The following is a 26122-nucleotide window of genomic DNA, read 5'->3' as shown; positions in this document are numbered from 1 at the left end:
CCACCTAGGCCTCCCAAAATGCTGGGATTACAGGTGTCACCCACCTTGCCCAGCAGGTTTCCCTACCTTTATTAACCACATTTTTCTCTCCTTAAATGTAGATTCCCCAACTTTTCTTTTGTCTTTTTCATTTACAGATTGTGAATACGCAGCCAAATGTGGGCAATTACCCTTTCTGAGTACACACCAGGCACCACTAAGTCTGGATGTCCTCAGCAGCAACAGGTGAGATGAGTTGTGATCAGCAACAGGTGAGTCTCTTAATGATCCCCGGAGGCCTCGCTGCTAGAGAACTTCACTACTGCCCCCCACCCCGACCCCCACCCCAGGGGCATAAGGCATAATTCAGGAAAGCTGTTAACTTTACTGTTCCTAGAGAGGGAGCTCTTTTGTGGACTCCTGCTGAGCAGCCTGGATCACAGACTCTAATCCTCAATATGGTGAGTGCTTTCTGAGCATCCCCTAACTACTGATGGGAGGTATCTGAGAGGAATCTAAGCCCTCCTCCTGGGTGTGAAATCTGCCACGGGGATCCTACCTGCCTCTATGGCTTCAAATATGACCTTGTTGGGACTCAGAAAGTGATACCCCAAAGACTAGTGCCTTGACATGCTTAGAGGCCTTAGAAGCTGCCTCAGAATCAAGGTCCTTCTAACCTGGTCTTGTCCCACCCCCACCCAGCACAGGACACAAGCAGGGACTTGCTCTGGAATTTCCTCCTCTGGCCAAGAAAGTTTCACAGTCACAGTACGCAGGGGTCACCAACAGAAACACAACTGCCTTCCTCTCCTCCCTGAAATTTAATTATCTCAGAAAAGAAGACTGAGGAATGCAGCCACATCTGAAAAGACTCCTTCACAAGATAATACCTGCCTCTTGGGCTCATATTTAAAAAAAAAAAAAAAAAAAAAATCATTTCCAAGTTGATTTCTGTCCCTTCATTTCCTCTAATGATTGCCCCCTCAAAAGAACTGCCTACACCCCCCCATCTCCCCATGGCCCTATGAGAAGGGTATGTACGATTCTATATTGCACTAGGTTATTGGGTAATCATCCTCCTGTGAGTTCCCCGTGCTATGCCTATTAACATTTTGTATGTCTCTTCTCCTATTAACCTGCCTTTGTCAGTTGATTCTCAATGAACCTTCAGAGGGGAAAGGGGGAAGTTCTCCCTTGGCCCCTACCACCTCTGCATACGGCTTCAAAAATTCTCTCTCTAAACTGTGCTTCTTTTTGGAGTCACCAATTGGGAATTCCACTGTCCTACCAAACATCACAAATCAAGTTTATCACTTTTCCTTCAACCAAGCAAATATTTCTCTTTCTGGATCCTGTCTCATCTAAAGGTAGCATCATTTCCCAATTATCTCTGCTGGAAATCTTTAAAATGATCAGTTTCCCTTATCACATCCCTGCAGTCCTATTTGTCATCACATAGTTTACCTCTGAAATAGTTCATAAGCAATCATTTCCCCCTGGTCTCCCTGCTCTCAGACGGGTCTCCTCTCTCACAGGGTCACATTTAAATGGCCTCCCTTGTGGGTTTTCCCTGCCCTCTCTTTGGCCTTTTCAATTAATATTTTTTCAATACAAATGGTATCTTCTCTCTGCTTAAACAGGACACATCATTCATTCTCTCATTTCAAATATGCTCAGGCTTTGAACTCTTTCTATGAAATAGAATAAAGCCCAGATTCTTTGGTCATGCATAGCCTCCAGGGTCCGGCCCTAGCCTGATTTTTCTTCCCCACGTCTATTCCTGTAAAAAACTCTGCTCCAAACACACGGTCACAGTAAGCAGGGGTCACGTATTTCCAAGCCTTCATATGCTTCCCTTGGCCTGGAACTCTCCTGATTCCCCCGTCCTACCCAAAGCATCCTCATCTTTTAAGAACAGGCTAAAATACCATTTCTTTTATAACATTCTACCCCATTCTCTCCTTCCCCTGTACTAGCACAATACATTACAGGTACTTTTATTCAGGTTGTTCAATTCTGCTTGCATAAGTTTTTTATTTTATTTTTATTTTTTTAAATATGTCCCAATCTCCTATCATCCCGAACTCTGTTTAGGAACTTTAAAAAAAAAATCATTTTAATCAAAATTGCTTCCAAAGGCACTTAAATTGATGCCTTACTCACCAATGGAACCCAAAAATGTTGGTGAGATACAATTAAGTCTTTATTGTTTACCCCTCCGCCTTCTCAGGATGACAGGGCTGCTAGGGAAGCGCGTTCTAACAACTGGCTTGGATGGTTACTGCTCAAGGGAGGGCCACACAAGTACACGGTGAATAAAAATAGGCCAGAGAAATGGAGCAAAATGAAGACCTTTGTTCTCAGTTCGCCCTACTCCAGCCCCACCTCTTTGAACTGCCTTTATTTTAACTGGTAACTATACAATCTTCTTATTTTGGCTTTGAGAGTTAAACGGCTTGAAGACGTTCAACTCTACAGGCTATTAAATTAAATAAAATTTATAGGACGCCACTGGTTTGGACTGAGCTCCTGCTCTAGACTCAACAGGCCAAGCCCAAATGGAATCACCATTGCTGAAGTTACATACCACTAAAACCAAGCTGTTTATCTGACCTGAGAAATCAGGAGAGAGAAAATACCAAATCCCCAAACAGGCCAGTTTGAGCAAGCATAAGGAAGTCTCTGCTTTAACCTTTAAAAGGAAAATTAACTTTGAAACAACCAATATGCTTTTTGTTCTATTTCTGCTTTCCTTTACCCTATTAAGCCAACCTCCTTTGCTTGAGGTTGTCTGATTCTAGAACAGCAAAAGCCAATTAAAAACTTTAAATTTGATGTCGTTTTGTCTTTTGACAAAGTAAAAAAGATTGTCCAATGTCACCCCTGAGACGAGGAGCAATGAAGACTAACACACATTATCTCAAAGGTGGAGCAGTATCTGAAACTTCACTGATGGAGATAAGGTCCCTACCTTCTCGAGAAACAGACAACCAAGGGAAGGGAAACTAACCTGTAGGTCCTAACTGCTTGGCAGAAGGAAGTCCACTAAGGGGACCCCTACTGTAGGAGCAGCCAGGTTAACAGCCTCCACGGGCAGGTCTCAGCACCTCCCCCTAGAAGGCTGTCTTCAATTCTGCATAAGTCCTCCCAGGGCCAGCTAGACCACCTGTTGCTGATCTGACGCGCTCCTGCACCTTTTCAAGAAGAGGCCAGAATTCACAAGCCAGGAGGTCAGCTCAGTGGGCAAAGGGGGTGTAAACCAAAATGTGATTAACTTTCACCAAACTCCCATAGTCCCACAGTGTTTTTACATATGGAAGATGCACATCTATGCACAGACTTGTATGGACGGCTTGGATGGTTACTGCTCAAGGGAGGGCCACACAACTACATGGTGAATAAAACTAGGCCAGAGAAATGCGGCAAAATGAAGACCTTTGCTCTCAGTTCGCCTTACTCCAGCCCCACCTCTTTAAACTGCCTTTATTTTAACTAGTAATTATACAATCTTCTTATTTTAGCTTTGAGAGTTAAACGGCTTGAAGACGTTCAATTCTACAGGCTACTAAATAAAATTTATAGGAGGCCATTGGTGCCATTACATTGTGCCATGATATTATGCACATACTTGCATAGATGTGCATCTTCAATATATGAAAGAAGATAAAACTCTACATTCAAGTCACTAAACAAATACACCTGTCATGAACTAAATGCTAAATCCAAAAACCATACTCCCTACCTGTGAGGCTTAGTTCCTCACCTGTGGAATGGGAGAAATAATACCTACTCCAAGTCTTTCAGGGGATTAAAAGGTGCTGTATATTCACAGATTCCAGTCTAGCACTGGCCAATACAGGGAAAGGAGGAGATAGTAGATATACTGAGAGAAAGGGTTTAATTTGGCTCAGGAAAAGTCCTGAAAATCCTATGGGAATAAATTTGGATTAAGAATTCTCTCTCCTGGGGAGGAGAATGGCATGACGCTTGCCAACTTGGTGGCAGTAAAAAAGCATTGACTAGATGAGAGGTGACAGGTCACTTTAAAAGAGAAGGGTTCAGCCTGTGAAATACCAAAGGCCTGTTCAGAGAGGAAGAAAAATCACTGCACCAGTGTGAGAAGGTAGGTCTCCATGTATCCCTTAATGGTCCTTCAAAAAAAAAAAGTTCTCTGGTACCAAGTGCCCAGTACAGCAAGGTGTCCTCAAGACCAAATGGAAAGACATGCAGATTACCACTAACAGGCAGGGGCTCGGTGTGCATCATGGGTTAGGATGCACTGAAGCTACTACAAACGAGCTGAGCCTCACAACAGGTTAAAAATAATTTTGAATGTAACGGCACCAAAATAACCTCTGTCCATGATTTTTCTTGGCTCCTTCTCCAACCTGGGGTACATGAAGGTCAATGAGATTATAGGTGATTCTGGTTTCTTTCTTCACTCCTCTATATTTTTCATTATGCTTTTATGACAGGGAAGTGTCTCCAAATAAATTCTACTTTACACTTTACACAAAAACCCAAAGCTTCAGGTGTTTGGGGGTTGTGATTATAAAAATGCAGAAAGATAGAACAGAACAGTCAATCATCAGATAAAATGGTGGCAAATAAAAACATATACCAGTGAACCCCTATGCTGGGCTTATTAATTCTCTTCGAGAACAAATGTTTGTTTTGGTGATCTCCCTGGAATATTGACACAGTAGTCTGCTGGACTTCACAATATCCTTCCCTGTGCCTTCAAATGATATACCATGACAACAGTGTATTGATATTTTAAAATTAAATGCAAATGAATATGGTCTTGAAAATCTGGAGAAACCTTGATATATTTCAATGAACAAAATGGATCCAATTAGAATCTGTTATATATTCTGCTAGGTAGCATGCAGGGGATTTAAAATGGGACCAGAGTAGGTGACTTCCTAATAAGAGTACAAGAAAACTCTTAGTCTTGGTCTATGCAGAATTGCTGAAGTCCCCAACTAACTTGTAAGGAAAGTAGCAAAACCGCTTTTGCAAATTACGACAGTAAGAGAAATCTGACATAGTTGACTCCATCTTGCTTCTGCCCGCCACGTTGTCCTTAGTCATTCCCGGGTATAGGTCAAGTTAACTTCGGCAGAAGTTTAGTTTGTAGTTTAACCTTCATGCAAGGATGATAATATCCCTTCCCAAAACTAAACCACCTTTGTAAAACTAATGAAAGCCCACAGGTTAGGATTATGAGAGGGGCCTGAATTCTGCTAAGATATATGTAGGTGTAATTAAACAACAACCAGGTATATTCCCCGATGTCACAAGATTTGTGACTTCCCCAGTTACTCCTGTAGACAATATTACTATCGTAGAACCTAAGATTGGTGTCTTGAGATGTCTTGTCAGACTTCTGCATTTCTGATGACCAGCTGACTCCACCAGGAGTAGCGATTATATTGGGGGTAGTGATTATAAAAATGTAGAAAAACAGAACAAAACAGTCAATCATCAGATAAAATGGCAGCAAATAAAAATATACACCAGTAACCCCTATGCTGGACTTATTCATTATCTTGCAGAACAAATGTTCATTTTAGTGATCTTCCTGGCATGTTGTCACTCTAGTCTACTGGACCTCAAAATATCACACCAGTGTTGGTGACTCAACCAGTCTTGCGGCTCCCCAACGCAAAGGCTAACTTAGCACACGAGGACCACTTTCCACACTTCTGTGATGGCATCCCCAACCAATCAGCATTCCCCATTCTCTGGCCCCCCTGCCCACCAAATAATCCTTGAAAAACCCAAACCTACAGTCTTAGGGGAGATTGATTTGAGTAATAACTCCATCTCCCACATGGTGTGGCTGGCCTCACATCAATTAAACTCTTTAATGCCACAGTCTCAGTGGACTGGCTTTGTGCAGCCAGAAGGAAGAACCTGTCAGGTGATTACAGGAGCCCCCTGTGGCAGGCAGGTGCTCCCTTTACTGACTCCACCACACTGGTGTCCTGTCCATCACATCCTGCCAGCACACAAGAATCATCTCAACTCTTCAGATGCTACAGGTGAGTCCCCAAAAGCTCTACGCATTTGACCAGTTACTAAGCTACAGATATGCTAGGGAACCCTTTGTTGTCAAGCCTGCATTTTGGAAAGAAACTCCGGCTAAGGACAGGGAGAAAAATCTCCCACCCACACCCCTCTGAGTTTCAGTTCCTAAGAGCTGAGTTCTCAGAGCTGGAGCCAGACCAGGGCAAACCCACATTGTTCTTTCGAGGGCCGCCAAAGGCAAAGCTGGAGAATGACAGGGCAAGAGAGATGGTGCTCTCTTCCCCACCCCTTTCCTCATTTCATGACTCCAATGTAGAGATGGAAACGGAAGCTCTGGGAGGTAAAGTGATTTATCCAGGAGCCCATCTTTCATAAGTTATCAGAGACAGCTGTGGAAAAGAACCGACCACAGGCAGTCTTGATAAAGCTCAACTTTTGAGGATGATATTTAAAATAATCTTTGGAAAAAGGTTCTACAAAGGTCCAAGGGAAAGATATTCTTCAAAACAGCATAGTATGTTAGGAATATGCTTTCCTATGAGCATAGTGACCTTAAATACTATATTTCAAGAGTATTGAAATAGGAGTGGCAGAACAAGAATCAAGTTTTGCCTCAAGGAAAGGGTCATCTACAATTTTCCATGATTCTGACAATTCGTTCTTTAACAGAAAATAAGACGGGAAGCCATCTAAAAGGCATGTGGCATCACATTTTAAATATGGAAAACACACAAAACTGAAAATCCAATTAATTCTTTTTGTCTTAATTTTAAGTTAGATGTATTAATCTGTTTTTTTTGCTGAAGAAATTAGAAGGCTCAAGCTAGAAGACAGATGTTATAAAATCAATGAGAATTTCTGAGAAACAGCTGGGTTGAAGCAATGCTTGTACTTTTTAATGCATATTTAAATCTTCATTAATATGTTCTGAAATTAGAATGGCAGTCTCAAATTCTTAAAGCTTGAAAGCACTGTTATATCAAAAATGTGTGCCCTTAGAATTATTTTAAGAAATCTTTACAAGAAGATACAGATCACTGGAATCTAACAGGAGAGAATGACAATTTCTACCTTGACTCATCTTAATTACAAAAACATGATTCTACTGACTTTGCCAAAAGGATATGGGGTTGCAACCAAATCTCTCCTAGCCCTCATTTCTACCTAGCATATTCACTTATTCACACCTATTTAAAGAGTGCTTACCATGAGTAAAGTCCTGCTGCAGGTACCAGGACATAGCAGTGAAGAAGACAGGTAAAGGCCCTGGCTTTCTTGGAGCTTAATACCAGTGGAGAGGAACAGTGGTGACATAGCTTTTAGATAGTGGAAAATGCCATGAAGCAAGTTAACATAGGTTATGTGACTTGCTGCCAGGGGCTATCTATTTCAGCTAGGTTGGCCAGGAAGGGTCTCTCTGGAAGGAGATCATTGGGACAAGGAGGAGACAGTCATATGAAGACCTGGGAGAAAGACTTCTAGAAGTGCCAAGGACTAGAAGGAGAATTCAGTGGAGCAGCCACCCAGAGATGAAGGCAAGGAGGTGGGAATCCAGTGCCAGGCAGAGGCCTGGTGATCGTGGCCTTACAGACCATGTTCAAGTGTTTGGATTTAATTACACTTACAATGGAAGGCCACTGGAGAACCTGATGCAGGAGTGGTCATCAGGGCTGATTTTTGGAAAGTTCCCGCTGACCTCTCTGGGTAGTCACCTGAACTGTTGTGAACAAAGAAGAAAGCTATCCTCCAAAATGCCAAAAATCTGCAAATGTTACACACTCCAGATGCTTAGTACTTTGGCACCTAAAACCCTGAATCTTTCTTTTCTCAAAGGTGAATGAGTGGGCCGTGCTGTATATATTTTTCATTTTGGGCCAAGTAGGGTTGGTAGAAACCACACGAGCACTGGTGGTGTTATTAAGAAGGTCTGAGTCTCCTAGCAGTAGCCAGGAAGATAAACCGAGTTGCCTGCTGTGTCTGGAGGCCAGACTGTTTGGCCAGAGACAGTGGCCCTTTCCTCCTCTGGGTGTTTGAGGATGGCGGAAGGAAAAATTGCAAATAACATCCAGAGAAATGACACTAACACTCTAGCATTAAGTAAAATATGTGTTGTTTAAACTGATTTCCTGAACAGTTTAAAACCCTACAAGTCAGAGCATCTCACGGTTTATTTTAATCTCTATTAATTTCCATCTGTGTCTACTTAGAGACCTGTTCTTAACAAGCTCTTCAAGGTGGCTAACTGTGCAATATTACCTCTAATAATAGTCTCTCTCAAACCTGGCTCCTAATTGCACTAATAAGGTGGGCCTGCCATGCTGTAAGGAAGCCAAAAAATACTGCTTTCCCCAGGCCAAGCACAGTGTGTTGCTCAACCTAATCAATGTTCGACAAATGGATGTTGAACTGAACTTGCTTTTAAACAGTCTCCATAAATGGACTCACTGATAAGAAAGCAGGGAACAGGCCAGGCACAGTGGTTCATGCCTGTAATCCCAGCACTTTGGGAGGCAGAGGTGGGCAGATCACTTGAGGTCAGGAGTTCGAGACCAGATTGACCAAAATGGCAAAACCCCGTCTCTACTAATAATACAAAAATTAGCCAGGGGTGGTGGCACGTGCCCGTAATCCCAGCTACTCAGGAGGCTGAGGCGCAAGAACTGCTTGAACCTGAGAAGCGGAGGTTGCAGTGAGCCGAGATCCTGCCACTGCACTCCAGCCGGGGCAACAGATTGAAACTGTATCTTAAAAGCAGGGGATAATTATTATTAAAAACCACAGTAAAAAGTAAAAGTTGCCAGACGCGGTGGCTCATGCTTGTAATTCCATACTCTGGGAGGCTGAGGCGGGTGGATCACAAGGTCAGGAGTTTGAGATCAGCCTGGCCAATATGGTGACACCACATCTCTACCAAAAATACAAAAATTAGCTGGGCGTGGTGGCACTCGCCTATATACTCTCAGCTACTTGGGAGACTGAGGCATAAGAATCGCTTGAACCTGGGTGGCAGAGGTTGCAATGAGCCAAGATTATGCCATTGTACTCCAGCCTGGGCGACAGAGCGAGACTCCATCTTAAAAAAAAAAAAGTAAAAGTTGCTGGGCGTGGTGGCTCACACCTGTAATCCCAGCACTTTGGGAGGTCAAGGCAGGCAGATCACCTGAGGTCAGGAGTTCAAGACCAGGCTGACCAACATGGCGAAACCCCATCTCTACTAAAAATACAAAAAAAAATTAGCCAGGCATGGTGGCACACACCTTTAATCCCAGCTACTTGGGAGGCTGAAGTAGGATAATTGCTTGAACCCAGGAGACAGAGGTTGCAGTGAGCCAAGATTGCATCACTGCACTCCATAACAGCTGCTTCAGGTGATTTTAGAGGTTATTGTTAGATAGGTGGAAGGGAACCTGCAAATCAAAGATAATATAACTCAACCCATGTCTTAGTTCAGGCTGCCATAACAAAATACTATTGACTGGGTGACTGATGTGACGGTTAATTTTGTGTGTCAACTTGACTGGGCTAAGGGATGCCCAGATAGTTGGTAAAATATTATTTGGGGATGTGTCTGTGAGGTTGTTTCTGGAAGAGATTAGCATTTTAATCTATATACTGAGTAAAGAAGATTCACGCTCACCCCCGTAGGTAGGAATCATCCACTCCACTGAGGACTGGACTGAAACAAAACGGCAAAGGAAAGGTGAATTCTTTTTCTTGAGCTGTGACATCCATCTTCTCCTGCCCTCAGACACTGGACCTCCTAATTCTCAGGATTTTGTAATCCAGGATTGATACCAGTGGTGGTCCCTGCTCTGGTTCTCAGGCCTTCAGATTTGGACTGAATTATACCATTGGCTTCCCTGGGTCTCCAGCTTGCAGGTGGCATCTCATGGGATTCCTTGCATGAGTCAAGGCCCATAATATGTCTCCTCTTATACACGTCTCCACATATCCCATTGGTTCTGTTTCTGTGGATAACCCTAATATAGCTTATAAATAACATACATTTATTTCTCAGTTTCGGAGGCTGGAAATCTGAGGATAGGGTAGAGCATGGTTGGAGTCTGTGAGAGTCCTCTTACAGCTTGTAGATTGCTGACTTCCTGTTGCAGAAAGAGCTAGGGGGCTCTCTAGGGTCCCCTTTTTAAGAGCACTAATTCCATTCATGAGGGCTGTCATGATATAATAACCTTCCAAAGGGCCCACCTCCTACTATCACATTGGGGGTTAGGATTTCAACATATGCATCTTGCAGGACATAAACATCAGTCCACAACAACCAAGGAAGGCCAGGAGACCTGTCCAAGATCACATACTTATCTGGTAGCAGTGCCAGAACCCACATTCCAGGCTCCTGAGTGCTAGCCCCAGTGTTCCTCCTGCAGGCATGCAGGGTTACAGAGAAAACCAGAGTAAAGACAGTTAATAGCTTTGTGAGCATAGGTTGGCAGGCAGCTAGGTAGAAAGTCAGGGTAAAGAGAGTTAATAACTGAGTATAGGTTGGTGTATAGCTAGGTAGAAAACCAGGGTAAAGAGAGTTAATGGCCGAGTGAGTATAAGCTGGAGTGCTTGAGATGAATAAACCTGTGGTCCTGTAACATATTGAGCAAGTAAACATATTGTTCTCTTTTAATTCCATTAGTGAATAAGTGAAAGGAGCTTCTTGATTCCCAGTTTTACCTTTCTCTTGTCACCCCAAGCCTTGTCATCAATACACAAAAGAGGACGTAATTTCTTCTTTTTCTATTATCCATTAGATTGTCTTTGAAATAATTTGAAACTTTTTCTTAATAGCTAATACGTATTTTTGAATCCTTCTTATATGCCGGATTCTATGTTACTCACATTTAATCCTCAGAATACCCTATCAAGTAGGTTCTATGATTTTCCCTAAGAGGAAAGCAGAGCTATGAGAGGTGACACAAGGTCCCCAAGGTCACAGAGCTAATTAGGTGGAGGTGGAATCTGAATCTCTTGGTTCATCAGATTTCAAGGCATGTGCTCTTAATCACTATCCTAAATTCTCCATCTAGAGAGCCATCAAAAGTCAGTTACTTTTCTGATGCTTACCCGAACCCTGAGGCATAGTGATGATGAAGCCACCTTGCCCTGTCTCTACTTCCTAAACTGTACTCTTCCCACCTGCACCCCTTAATGAAAATTTTCTTCATATAGCCTTTTTTTTTTTTTTTTTTTTTTTTTTTTTAAATTCTAACACTGACTGAAACATGTACTTATTGATTAAAAACAAAACAAAACAGAAACTGGCCAGGTGTGGTGGCTCATTCCTGTAATCCCAACACTTTGCAGGGCTGAGGCAGGAGGATCACTTAAGGGCAGGAGTTCAAGACCAGCCTAGGCAATAGAGTGACATCCTGCCTGTACAAAAAAAAAAAAAAATACAAAAATTAGCTGGGTGTGGTGGTGCGTGCCTGTAGTCTCTGCTACTCAAAAGGCTGAGGCAGGAAGATTGCTTGAGCCCAGGAGTTCGAGGCTGCAGTGAGCCTGGGTGAGAGTGAGACCCTGTTTCTTAAATAAAAATAAAAATGCAAAAAACAACAAAAATCAAAGCTTGATTCAAATGGACATATTCCTAAAAGATTGTTTCTAAAATATAGTACAAATTCCTAAAATATTATTTCTCTGATTTCTCTGTAATAGTTTGCTCCATTAAAAGATAATGTGAAATTATTGGGGCTCCTTAGTATCTGTAGGCCAAATTCAGTTTCCCATGGTTCCTTTCGATGACTGAATTTGATTTCAGAGCTGAACCCCGATTTCAAAGGACAAACCTCAAGACCAGAAATTCCAAGCATCAAAGTTTTAAAATCAAAACAATTCCCTCTCGCTCCTCAATCTTTAATATTTATTTTAGCATATTTCAGTTGCACCTCTGAGGACTATCCTATTAAATTTATTCTCCCAAATTATATAAAACGCGAAATATTAAGTCCAATGGGCTGTTAAAGCAATCTAGTCACTGGATTTCAGAAAAAATAAAGATTATACAAAGTTGTTAAAATTATTTTATTACTATCAAGTATTCTTCCAAACAATTCAAAACTGTTACCGCTCTTAATTAGTTCATTACTTCCACCCTAAAGTATTGAAGAACCTGGAATTTGGCAAAATCCAAATCTATTTTCTAGGTCCTTAGCTCTCCCTTGTGTATAAAAACGGAAATGCAGCTTGCTAGAAAATTTTGCCCCAGTAAATCTGATGACCCAATTTTAAAAGCTAAAATGCCATTTGATAAAAGAAAAAAAGGTCCACGTTTACAAAGCTTCTCACGTCTTACAGAAAAAGCAAGAAAAGATTTTAAATGACAAAACAAAAGCAGCCAAATATTACTAATATGATGCACATTATGCTTTAGAAAAAGGATCCTCCCCACCCACCAAAAATTTTGCCAGTATAAAATAAAGTATTTTAGGGGGAAAGTACATCTACGAGAATCATTAATGCTCTCAGCTGAAATAGAGCCGAGTGATTCCAGCCCCTGTCTGTGATTTCAGGCTGGATCATACTTAATCCAGCCCAGAGGAGGCATTAGCTTGTTTGAAAGATTTCTAGGGAGAGAAAAATCCACAGCCCACCTGTTCATACATGTGAGGAAATATTTTATTTCTCATTGTGTATTTCCATAGAATTTCAAATATCTTGTTCTTTAACCTTTCTTCATATTTTCCCCAGTTCTTTGTGACTAATTCACCAGGGATTTGTCTGCCTTTTCCTGTGTAGAGTTTAGCAGTTTGGCTTCCTGTGATGAGAGGCCAACTCAGAGAACTTATCCTATATTTGCAGCTTGGTATTATATAGCTTTTTAAAGATATTAAAGTAAATTCTCTTGAGATGTATCACATTTTACTTTACTGATTAGCCCCTAACATTATAAATGTTAAGAATCTCTCATTTTGTTTCTTTTTTTTTTTTTTTTTAGATGGCGTTTTGCTCTGTCACCAGGCTGGGGTGCAGTGGTGTGATCTTGACTCACTGCAGCCTCCACCTCCTGGTTCAAGTGATTCTCCCACCTCAGCCTCCTGAGTAGCTGGGATTACAGGTACCCGCCACCACATCCAGCTAATTTTTGCATTTTTAGTAGAGACAGGGTTTCGCCATGTTGGCCAGGCTGGTCTTGAACTCTTGGCCTCAGGTGATCTGCCCACCTCGACCTCTCAAAGTGCTGGGATTATAGGCATGAGCCACCACACCCAGCCTCATTTTGTTTTTTCTACTTTATTAGACTTTGGGCAGAAGAAAAACCCAAAATCATTTCAGTAGTAAGCAGACATGATGATGGGAACCCCATTTAGGCACGTTCACCATGGGAAGCTCAGGCTCTCACCTGGTGACAGACTGGTCAAGGAAGAGGAGGGTGTTCTGTCTTTCTGCAAGGTTCCTCTTGAAATTCTATGGCTTCTAAAACTCGCTGTTATCTATCACCAAGTTTAAAGATCTAAAGAAGTAAGTCTCATTATCATCACTTACATTGCATTTATTAGGGCCCAACTGCATAGGACATCACAAAACAAAGCGGTGTCTTCCCTCATCGCCAGGAGCTTATTCAGTATACCACAAGAAGTGTCTACACATTCAGACATAAGGACCCCATAGTAGATATATGATGCTATAAGAAAGGTAACAAGAGACACCAGCAAATAGGAGAAACTTTTTAAAATTACAGTCTTAAGACATTGTGAGACAAAGGCATACTACTCTCCAGCTGGCTGGCAGTTGCATATTATCCAGAGCACATGAGCTAGAATGCATTCCAATTATCTTCAAGTGCTGTGGGGCAAAACTCACTCATGCAGCAATTAAATAAATTCAGGGATATCACTAAATGTTTTAAGGAAGGGAAGGATTCTGAAGTTGGCAGAAAGAGCAAAGGAACAGGAAGAATAGTAAAACAAATTCCAGAAACCACCACCACCCTCCAGCCCGCTTTTTGGCTCCGCAATCACCCCAATTTTGCAGAGCCCCTGGCTCAATAATGATGACTGCCTTATGGTGCTAGAAACAGCACAGCCAGTGTACACAGGGCTGACATTAAACCAGAAAACCCTGGTCCACTGGGCTTGTCAGAATTTAGGTAGATGGAACGCCTGCTCTCACACATAAAGAAGCAAATATATGTTTCCAAGACATTATCAAGATGGGTCATTTCTTGTGCATGCGCAATTACACACACACACACACACATATATACACATATATATGTAATCTGTCATATAGCACTGTGATCACTTTGGGCACACCATGGGAAAGTTACAAAATTGTAATGGATGGAATATTTGTTAACCATGTTAATATTCTCTTTCACACTTTCTAAAAGAGCCATCCCTTGTTCGGGTAGTTACTCATTGCCTTGAGCAGAATTAGGATAAAGTTGGTATGCAAAGACAAAAATGGCAACACCTTTGATTTCCAAAATAGGGTAGTGAATTCCCTTCACCACTTTACAATCAAGAGGCAAACCTGGTGGACCGGGAGTCTCAGAATGGCACCAGAAGCCACAGCACATGGTGCTATCACTGAGAACATGACAGGAAGGCAAGGAGGAGAGCCTTCTTCCATGGAGGAAACGGGAGTCAAGAGAAAGAGAAGTACGGTCAGGATTGAAGATATTACTAACTACCTATTACATAATAAAGACTCTGTCAGGCCAGGCATGGTGGCTCATGTCTGTAATCTCAACACTTTGGGAGATGAAGGCAGGCGGATCACTTGAGCTTAGGAGTTCGTGACCAGCCTGGCAAACAGGGCAAAACCCCGACTCTACAAAAAATACAAAAATTAGCTGGGCATGGTGGCGTGCACCTATAGTCCTAGGTACTCAGGAGACTGAGGTAGGAGGATTGCTGGAGCCTGGGAGGTCAAGGCTGCTGTGAGCCAAGATTATACCACTACACTGCAGCCTAGATAACAGAGTGAGATCCTGCCTCAAAAAAAAGAATTTGTCTGGTCTTTGTCCCGGGTTCCTGGCATGGAGTTTCTACAATGTTTGACATCTCCGTAGTGACAGGAATAACTCTGTTCAAATAATGAGCTGTCCTGTGTGATAGGCCCCTAAATGGCTCCGGATGGGCACTGGTCACCAGAAAGACCAACCACATGACTAGAGGGTTGGGGTTTTGAGCTAGTCTGACCTCCAGGGAGGGCAGAGAGGCTGGGGAATGAGTTCAAGCATGTGGTCAATGATCTAATCAATCATGCCTATACATTATGAAACCCCACTGAAAACTCTGGACATCAAGGCCCAGTAGCACTCCCTGGTTAGTGAACACACTGAGGAGCTGGAAGACTGATGGACGCTGACTCCACGAGGAGCAGACAGAGGAGTCCAGGTTTCCTCCCAGACTGCATCCTGTGCCTCCATTTATTTGGCTAGTTCTCTTTTTTCGAGATGGCGTCTCGCTCTGTCGCCCAGGCTGGAGTGCAAAGGCGCCATCTTGGCTCATTGCAACCTCCACCTCCTGGGTTCAAGCGATTCCCCTGCCTCAGCCTCCCGAGTAGCTGGGATTACAAGCACGTGTCACCACGCCTGGCTAATTTGTTGTATTTTTTAGTAGAGATGGGGTTTCACCATGTTAGCCAGGATGCTGTCGATCTCCCGACCTCATGATCCACCTGCCTCGCCCTCCCAAAGTGCTGGGATTACAGGCGTGAGCCACAGTGTCTGGCCTAGTTCTCTTGATTTGTATACTTCATAATGAATCTGAATTGGTTGCTAATGAGTTCTGTGAGTTATTCTAGCAAATTATCAAACCCAAAGGATTCATGAGCCCCTGGATTTATAGTCAGTCAAAAGGGTGGGGGGCCTCGAGACCCCCAAAGTGTGGCTGGTGTCTGAAGTCAGGGAAGTCTTGCTGGGGACTATGCCCTTCAACTTATGGAGTCTGTGCTAAGTCTGGCTAGTTTGTGCCAGCACTGAATTGCAGTTGGGTTGAAATGCAATACTCCCCCTTTAGAATCCAAGTCTGGGGTGTTTGGAGGCAGAGGTTGAGTGGAGATGAAGAGAATGAGGCACTAAAACTGCTAAAGGTGGATTTATTGGAAAGCTAATGAAGCTTGGGCTTTAGGCCTGTCACTCACAAGCTCCTTCCAAAGCTCTGGTAGGACCCCTCACTATGTGATCCCAAATACAGTTACATACTTTTATACAATTTGCAAAACTTAAAACATTTTTGAATTGCTTTCTTTAAAAAGCTCTAGGACCCACCCCACCGTCAGATTCTAGAAGCTTCAGGTTTGACAACCCTTGATGGTGACTTAGCAACTGTTGAGGAAGGGGCCAGTTTCACTGCACCTTGCATGTTCTGGCACAGTGTGGAGAAATCAGTCAAGTAGGGTTTGCAGACTTCCAAACAGAACACAAAACAGCTAAGAGCACCATGAGGCCAAAGAGGCCAGAGGTCTTATGAGATGTGAGAATGCAGGACAGCTTCTAACTAGTGCCTGTGGCCAGGCTCCAGATTTCAATAGCACATGTCATCAAGGTCTCTAAAACAATGAGATGAAACCAGCTGCATGTAAAGACCTCCCAGGACAGAACAGACCAGCAGCTGTATGCTGAGGTCAGTGGAGACCCATGGGGAGCAGGAGAACCAGGATGCTTGCCCCCAATGCCATGCTTAAACACCACATCTTTATCCAGATGCCACCTTGGAGAGGAAGATGGGATGGGAGCCCCAAGTGGGAGAGAGAAACAGCCCAGAGGGTAAGTGAATGTTGAACTGACTACCACAAAAAGATGATGCTAACTCGAGACCAGCTAACACTAAAGACATTTAGGTTTCCTCAGTGGAAATAGGAATTTCAAAACAATGTAAAATACCTTTAAATAAAAAATTGAACTGTGTTTGAAATTGTGATCCTCCTGATTAAAAACAACATTATGAATGCAGAAAAATTTTAAATTCTACCAACTAAATAGATTCTCTAAAGGACACTGTAGGAATTTTTAGCATGCCATGATTACAAAATAAAACCTGTTTACAATGAAACCATAACACCATTTGCAAAGAAAGTGACCATAACACTTAAATTTAACCTAAGTGTGCTGAGGCAGTGATAGCTAAATATTCACCAAAATTTTGTTTTCCTGGGCTCACAGCCAGACCACATTTCCGTCTCTTTTGCAGCTGGAGTGGCCACATAACCAAATTCTAGCCAATGGAATTATAACCATTTAGGCAGGGCCCATTAGACTTCCACACTCACTACTTCATGTTGTTTTCCCCACTTCCAGCTCAAGTGGATGGAGATGACCAAGTTGGCAGAGGCTCTGTCAGTCTGGATCCCTGAATGACCCTATGGAGAACAGGTGTCTTCACCAATCAAGAACACCTACTATGGACTTTCATGGAAGTGACAAATCAACTTTTATTTATTTTTCTGGATAGGTCCATGGACAGGGCATGTTGAGGTCCATCTGTTGCAGCAGTGAACATTACCCACATCTATCTATACCCTTATCTGTCACTCCAGTGCTATTTCAATTTGGCAATTGATGGGCACTTAGTATTTGTACACAGAAGTCCTAAATTCTAACAAGATACAGAGCCAGCTTATCAACTAGTCAGGAAAGCAGGCAGGTTGGCAACTACCGAGAATACTAGGAAACTGTAACTGAACGACAAGCAAAAAAATGTTAAGAGGACAATTAAAAGTGCAATGAATATTTATCTGTGAAGGCGCCACAGAGTAGCAATTGAACTGGGCCTTGAAGGAGGATGAAAGTTCAAGAGAAAGAGGAAGGTAGAAAAGTTCAGTCCAGACTTACCATGAGTCTGCAAACATTTTATCCATGGGGCTGTGATGCTAAAGACAGAAAAAAATACTGTTCTGTTCACCCCAGGGAAAAGAATCAAGGCCTGTAAGGAGAAGCTACAAGGAAAGAAGATTCTATTCAAAGGGAGGAAGAACTATTAATCAGAGCTGACCATGAACTGGAGGGGCTACATAGAAAAAAAGGTAGTTTTTCCTTTTAGGGATGGCCAGCCTCCTGGCACAGAGATTGCAGAGAATGTGATTTAAGCAAGGGATGGGAAGCTGTTCCATTCAACTGCCTTGCAGCTCTGCGATGCTATGTATCTTCGATGTCTCTGCCAAGCAGGCTTTGTACAACATTGCCAGGAAAAAGAAGAATTATTTTAGCCCTGTTACAGCATTTCTTACACAACGTGGTCCTTGCCAAACTCCCTTTCAAGGCCATGTTGGCTGGGTTCACGCAATGTGTTAAATCATAAGCCAGTAGAGAACATCTCTTCACATCCAGGCCCATGAGAACCCCTTCAATATCGTTTTATCATCAAAAAAGCTTAACAGGCTAATATTAAATAGGATTGCTGCTGGTGAACACCAAAGACAGGAAGCATCTACTTTGCATGTTTAGGCCATGGGGCATGTTGCATCCATTGCATGTCCTAGTTAATAGCAAGTTGTCAGTTTCATACCAGATATGGGCATGCAGTTTTCAAAAGATTAGATTACAAAAAGAGATGTTACAATAAAGCTGTTTTGAGAATAGTTTCGTCCTTCTTGGATGACTTAGTATATTGCAAGGCATTGTAGAATTACAATTATAAAAACAAATTTTCACAGTGTAGTTTAGTAAAACAAACTAATTTTCCATTTTTAAATGTGCATGCTGTAGATAAAAGAAGTCTACTAGATGCACTAAAAAGAGAAATGCTCTCCTAACACTGCTGATAAGTTAGTCACTTTCCCTTTCCTCTTAAGTTTGTACTTTCATTTTCACAAATACTCACTGAGTCTTTATGCTAGGCACTGTGTTTCTATCATCAGGGATAGAAACTGAATGAAAAAGAGAGGAAAAAAAAAAAACAGATGTCTTAAACTGGAAAACTTCCTGAGATTCATAATGTTGGTTTTCTTAAGGGCAATTCCCAATGATTATTTTAAAAAAGTAAGTTCAGCTACATTCTTGCCCAATAAACAAGGTTATTTTGCTTTTAATATCTGGAGAGTAAACATATTAAAGCTTAGCTTTAAAACTTTCGCCCAGCCGGGCGCAGTGGCTCACGCCTGTAATCCCAGCACTTTGGGAGGCTGAGGCAGGTGGATCGCCTGAGCTCAGGAGTTTGAGACCAGCCTGACCAACATGGTGAAACCCCATCTCTACTAAAAATATAAAAATTAGCCAGGCGTGGTAATGTGCTCCTGTAATCTCAGCTACTGGGGAGAGTGAAGCAGGAGAATCACTTGAACCCGGGAAGCAGAGGTTGCAGTGAGCTGAGACCGTACCATTGCACTACAGCCTGGGTGACAGAGAGAGACTCCGTCTTAAAAAAAAAAAAAAAAAAAAAAAAAAAAAAAAAAAAAAAAAAAAAAAAAAAAAAAGGTGGCCCAGATCATTGTTGTCCCATCTGCTGTAACAATACTCCAGGTACTCAATTTATTGCTTAAATAAAAGTTTTCCCAAGCTCAGAAATACATATTAACCAAAAAACTTTTCATATTATAGAATGAATCCTAATTACATTACTATAATCTCAACAGTGAAACAAAATTCATAAAATCATATTCTGAGGTCACTGGAATATTTGACTGGATATGACAATAAACTAATCACACAAATGTTATGTTTTATACACAATTGTTCAACCACAAATAATGAGCAGCACTTTTCAAAATCACAGGCTCCCCCATCTTTTCAAAATTCAGGTCACATCCCTCTCATCATACAACATCCTGAGTAAATCACATCTCAAGCGGTGACAAGACCTGTTCACCATCGATATATAATCTCAAAATTCTGCCCACTGCCGTTCTACTCACCTACCTACTTAAAACCTGGGTCCTAAAATCCATGTTTCACAAAGCTTGGGAACTGTATTCCCTTTGGATAAAATGAACAACTCCCCAAAGCTTTTGTTTTGCTTGGTGTTTACCCAACTGCACTTACTATTTCCAGCATGCATTTACTGGCTGTGTCTGGACTGCATGTCCCAGGTTGCTGTGCCTTTCTAGGTACTAAGTCTACTCCCAAAAATGGGAAGTAGAGCTAACCCTTCAAATGGAACAGTCACCCGGGCCTCAGAGTTCACACATGCGACTCCTAAGCATTTTGATATTTCTGTGCTGCCCAAGGAACATTCTGAGATTTCAGTCCTCAGTCAAAATGAGAAATCACCATTTTCCAAAGGGGAAATAACATAACCAAACTCCCAAATAACATTTCCAAGCATCGGTGACCCAAGTCCCAGGCTCTAGTCTGTGTTTGTGAGGGACAGATCAGATCAAGCCGAAATCAAGCATGCAGATACATAAGCACCCACCGATTCTGTGCTTTCTAACCAGCTGTGGGTCCTGCATAGCCATGTCACCTCTCTGGGCCTCGATTTCTTCATCAAACTAAGCAAGTACAAAGGCACCTTCCGGCTCTAAAAGTACTATGGGTCTACAAAATAACAACACAGTTAGCAAAAACTCTGCTATCCCTGAAAGATCTGTGCAGACCCTGCAGAAGTAAAACCTCGATTAAAGACCATGAAGTCAGGGGGAACAATTAAAAAGATCTCTAAGGGGCCCTTCCACATTTTGATTCTCAGTGGGAGAGTGAGGCATGATCAGGCAATTGGTCATAAAACATTAGTGGGTCTCATAGCTCTCATCATCCTGTGCTTCCAATGGCCAGTTCTGCTCTAGCAAAAAAATTCTGGTATTTTTTCCAAGCACTGCCTTGAAATGCAGAATGACTTTATCTTTTCATGCAACAATAGAATGACTTTATCTTCTGTGTTCAAAAGCTCCTTCCCTTTGATTGCGAACTCATCCTGCTCAGAAAATTCAATTTGATTGCAAACTCATCCTCCTCAGAAAATTCCAGCTCTAGGCCCCTAGTTTCTCCAAGCCACCAAAAACACTCCACCTAGTGAGAACAGGTTAGAAAAGCCACACTCACCCTTAGCCACTGCTTCTCTGTGAGGGCGTCACTGTAGTCCACGTCACGGCGCTGGCGAGACCCCCTCCCAAATATTTTCTCCTCCTCTTCTTCACAGGTGAGCCTTTCTACTTCGGCGTCATCCTTAATGATCCAGGAGGGCAGCTCATCTTCCTCCATTAAGCGGGGCTTGCGTTTCGGGTTCCGGGCATCTTCCCTCCGCCGGTCCATATCCATCCGCTGGAGACATTAATAAGAGGGTCACCGAAAGTCAGGGCTTCTGTATGGTACAGACTTTACAGTACATCCAACTTCCCCAAGTCATTCCCTATGGCTACAGGGTCCCTTTCAACCTCTCTCATCCTGGTTGACTTGTTCTAGCTCATCCCTAAATATCTAGGGAGAGATTCCACTAAGGAAAATCCCTTCCCTTCCTCTGTACCCATCTTTTGAAACTTACTCACACATTTAAAAAGTACTCTTTAAGAATTTCCTTTTCTTAGTGTGTGTGTGTGTGTGTGTGTACAAAGCTTCCTCTTTCAAGTAATAGTGGAAAAATTCAAACTGGGAATGCATTTTTAAAATATGACCTCTTGGCTATACACCTCATTGCTTCCCTGGAAGAAACTTATTCTTTGAGTATAGAAAAGAAAGATCTTTAAGAAAGGTTCCTTTTATTCAGTAGGGGTTGTGTTTTGAATTGAACAATCAGGAATAAAAAAAAAAAGGTGACCCAAGGTAGCAGTACAGAATAGCTAACCACAGCTGGACATGTGGAAGAGACATAAATGGTTTCACTAGTCCATTGGCCATGAATATACTAAATTTTCAATACCTTGTGGGCACTGCTCATGGGAGGAATGCTCTTGAATTCTTTACATTTTAAACTTTGGGCTCTTACAAAAGTATTATACCATAGAGAGACAGAACTCAGAGGTAATCGCCTTCCAACTGGTCTAGTTGTAAGCGAAATGGCTTCCTTTCAGAGCCTTCAAAATGCCTACTTCCCCACCTTCTCTCTTTTTAATAATCCAGTTGACTTGTAAATAAACTTAGGGCCACACACTTGGCTTTAATCTATAACTAAACAATATGATGGATTTTAAAAAATTAATCTGCCACTGCATTTCCATCAACATTAGTTCTGTATAAACACTAGCTAGATGTGTCATTTCCACAATGAAATGGACCATCAATCATTGTTATTTACCTTTTCCCTTTTCCTTTGGTTCTACCGTACTGAAATCGGGATTCAATATAACGTTTCCTTAAAAGCTAAAACTGATAAAATGTAAATAAATATCTATGCATACCCAAATATGACCTCTAGAACCTATTTTATTTTATTTTTATTTATTTATTTATTTTTTTGAGATGGAGTCTCGCTCTGTCGCCCAGGCTGGAGTGTAGTGGCACGATCTTGGCTCACTGCAAACTCCGCCTCCTGGGTTTACGCCATTCTCCTGCCTCAGCCTCCCGAGTAGCTGGGACTACAGGCACCTGCCACCTCGCCCGGCTAGTTTTTTTTTTTTTTTGTAATTTTTTCACAGAGATGGGGTTTCACCGTGTTAGCCTGGATGGTCTCGATCTCCTGACCTCGTGATCCTCCTGTCTCAGCCTCCCAAAGTGCTGGGATTACAGGCTTGAGTCACAGCGCCCAGCCTTAGAACCTGTTTTAAAATTAGTGGTCAAAGCCCTTTAAACTATGCTTCTTCCACATTTTTGGATGTCATTACATTTCCCAGAATCTGGTAGGCTTGGGAGACGGGTGAAGTCCCATTGGTTGATAAATGTGGGCACCCTGCTCTGTCATGTGCTATAATTAGCTCACGATGCTTAATCTTGTCTTCTAATGCTTTGGTATCAGAAATGGGATCCACCAAACCTTCATAATGGGCACACAGAGGTTGCCTTGTTTACAGCAGTATCTAAAGAGGGGTTTCATAAGGCAACCTCCTAACAGTTATTAGATAGCTAGTAAGAAAAAAACTTTTTTGTTAATGTCCTATACCGAGATGACAAAATATTGTCATTTCAGTCGACAAAATATTGTCATTTCAGTCGACAAAATATTGTCATTTCAGTCTTTGGTTTTACCGCTACTATTATCTATGCCAAAAAATAGCCTTTGAGGTATGTTTAATCAATATATTTCTATAGGCATTATTATTGCTAATATATTTGTCCACAATTGAGAAAATAAATCTTTTCTGACAGAAAAGAAAATTATGCACTTGTTTCTTTTTTCTTTTAGGAAAGGCAGATTCGATTAAATAAGATAAGCTTAAAGTCTTAATAACTGCATCTCTCCCTAGAGATTTCTACCCACAAAATACCAATAAAGAATCTTAAGTCAACATTAAGGCAAAAGTCAAACTTACTATTTAGTTACTTTGTGAATAATTGGTCTTGAGATCTGATTATTAACCTTATACTTACAAGTACAATTAGTTTTAAAAGCACTTTTTCCCTTTGTAGAGAACATAGCATCTACAAGCTTAATGTTTGTATGTTAGCAAAATGTTTCAGGTGCATATCTTGAGCTGCCAAAGATCTTTTTGGTAAGATTCCTAAGTAATTGGTATAAAAGATAACTTTTTCTGAAGTTACATTTTGAGAAGGAGAAAGCAAGACATGCTTTTTAAAAAAGGTTTTATTTTAAAGAAACTGCTTATCACGCGTAAACCACAGTGTCTATGATATAAAATCAAATAAGTTTGCATTAATTTTACAGAGAACTCATTCTTTTCTAATAAAGAGTTTAAATATTTAAAATCCATAGATTTATCCTAGCTCACATTCCATTCTTGTTTCTCACCAAACTTTTTAAACTGTAGCTGATATAGATTCAAATTTTATTTCCCGCCCCCAGGTAGAGATGCTAAGGAATAGTGAACTGGCCAAAGGCGGCCAGTGGATTAGAAGAAACTAAACCAAACCTAAAATCTATCTAATCCTCAAAATAGAAGCCAGCCTTTAAGAAACAAGCAGAAAATTCACAAAATCAAAGTGCCTACAAAAAGTGTTCCCTAGCCAGCCTCACCTGTGTTACAAGCCTGTTCTTTGAGTGGTAAAATAGTCCCAAGTTAAAAGAAGGCTGTGCCTTCCGAGACATTCAGATTGTTTCTGAGGTTTTCAATTTCTACAAAGAGCCCAAAGTAAGGCAGAAAAGTACACTTACCCCCTTACTTCAGGGGTGCTGATGGAATTCTCCATTTCTGGGCCTAATCTAATTTGTATAATGGCAAGCAGCTTGTCCTCTCCAGTGTCTTGAGAGTATCTGAGGCTTTAGCAGTGCTGAATTATTGCCTAAGAGTGATCACCTGAGGGCCTCTTGCTTGGGTGTTCCCCAGTAACCTGCCTTTTAATTAGTTCTTCAAGGAGAGAGAGGATGTCTATTTCTGATGTGTATCCTTAAACTCCCTAAATAGAGAATATTGTCATCTTGGATTATGGTGACCAGTGTGAGTTAAGAAATTTAGATTTTATGAATGCCCTACATTGACCATGCTGTTAAGTCTTTCTTACTGCCATTCCTCTCTGAAATAGCTTTACTTGGGAAGGGTGGTTCATTTTGGGGATGGAGGGAGAAAGGGGAGTGCATATTCCAGTTTAGGAATTATTCCCACAGCTACCTGCCTTTTTCTGAGAAAGAATTATGTATTTTTTTATTGTGGATCATTATATACAATCAATGTTCCCAGAAAAAAAGCCACACACACAAAACCCCAAAATAACATAAGCCTCTCCAAACTGCTAGAGTTCCATTCTGTCTCGGCTAAAAACGTGGAGATTGCAAACCCTGTGGATCATATTTGGCCCACAGTTGTGTTTTGTTTGGCATGCAGTGTTATATAATGACTTAAAAAGTTGAATTTAGTTGCAATGTTTTAAAATCTAGAGATCACATATAAAAGACTATACTTCCAGCTCCCCTTGAAAATTTGTCATTTCTGGCGACACAGGTCTCACATTTCTACCTTGCAGCTCTGTGCTCCCATAGACAAAGCATCTCCAGTACACCTACCTCTGCCCACTTGCTTCACACATGCAAATTACTCATGTAAGATCTGATGGCACTCAAATTTGGGGCCTCTAACTTTAGGGTTCTGCAGCATTCATCCACCAAAGTTATGGTTTCTATTTACTCCCTCTGTAATCAGTCTTTGATGAAGATAAAAATGATTGAAGATACTGGAGGGAAATCCAACTGGTTTTGATCCTTAAATGAAGGCTACACCTTTATGCACACCTTCAAGGTTCCCATTCATTTAAGCAGCCTCTCGTCAACAGTTTGAAGAGGCACACCTGTGCTGTTTTAGCTGCTGTTGTCCACCTATCTCCCTAAGGAGCATGTTTGCTTTGATCCTGTAAGGACATGGTAAGTTCCAATGCCTATAGGAGCCAGGTAGGCTTCCTGAATGACATTGGCCTGGGATTAGAAACGAACTGGGAGCAGGAGGGGGTTTGTGGTAAGCTGTAGACCACAAGGCCTGTCCAGAGAGTGCAGCTGCTACTCAGCCCTGGCCAACTGTTTCCACACAAAGATGTGGGCCTGGTACTGCCCAATCTCATTTTTCAAGAGAAGCCAGAAATCAGGATTCTTTTTTATGTTGGCAATGAATGGGAAATTTTAAAAAACGCTGCATGGGCCAAACAAAATATGTCTGCAGGCTAACTCCAGCCAGTTTGCAGCCTCTGAACTGAAGGAAAGGCACAGGCTTTACGAATGAAGTTCTGCCAGGCACGCAGGCTCCAGACATTCTACTTAACAGAAAAAAGGGCAGGGGAATAAAGCATTTGTTTTCATGATTTTCTGTAACATTACCATAAAAAGGTCAAATTCTTCTTCTCGTCGAGCAATCATTTGGTTCAGAGTCTCATCATCCGGTACTTCATCTTCTTCCTGGGGTTAAAAACAAAGTGATTTAACAGGTTTTAGGAGAGAGCCTGGACAGCTGGGGCAAGGTACAAACAAGTAAGTGATCTGTCCTCCAGACCAGAGGAGTCCCATTTCTCAAGCCAGAAAGAAAAGGGAAGGGGTTGCTGGATTTAGTACTTGCCATTTTTATTTTACGAGCTATTAAAACCATCTTCCCAGAGCAAAATCTGTTCAGGGTGGAAACGTGGTGCACTATAAGAAATACGAGTTCTCCTGGGTGTGTATCTTGATTCTGTTACTTTTAAAACAAGTTACTTCAT

The 26122-nt window shown here is 41.8% G+C and overlaps 1 protein-coding gene across 5 annotated transcripts in view; it reads right to left on the bottom strand.

Annotated features, from left to right (window-relative positions):
- SMARCA2 (SWI/SNF related, matrix associated, actin dependent regulator of chromatin, subfamily a, member 2) overlaps positions 1-26122 on the bottom strand; it is a 181968-nt gene that overhangs the window by 49424 nt on the left and 106422 nt on the right. For all 5 annotated transcript variants that reach the window (XM_030919245.1, XM_030919249.1, XM_030919247.1 and 2 more), the window contains exons 26-27: positions 25749-25826; positions 20942-21160 (exon numbers count right to left, since the gene is read on the bottom strand). In XM_030919245.1, the coding sequence (XP_030775105.1) occupies positions 20942-21160; positions 25749-25826 (297 nt within the window). The remainder of the gene's footprint in view (positions 1-20941; positions 21161-25748; positions 25827-26122) is intronic.

Source organism: Rhinopithecus roxellana, chromosome 16, assembly GCF_007565055.1.
Source record: "Rhinopithecus roxellana isolate Shanxi Qingling chromosome 16, ASM756505v1, whole genome shotgun sequence".
Classification (NCBI taxonomy): Eukaryota; Metazoa; Chordata; class Mammalia; order Primates; family Cercopithecidae; genus Rhinopithecus; species Rhinopithecus roxellana.
Note: the sequence above shows the minus strand (reverse complement) of the source record. Positions and strands in the feature narration are given on the sequence as shown.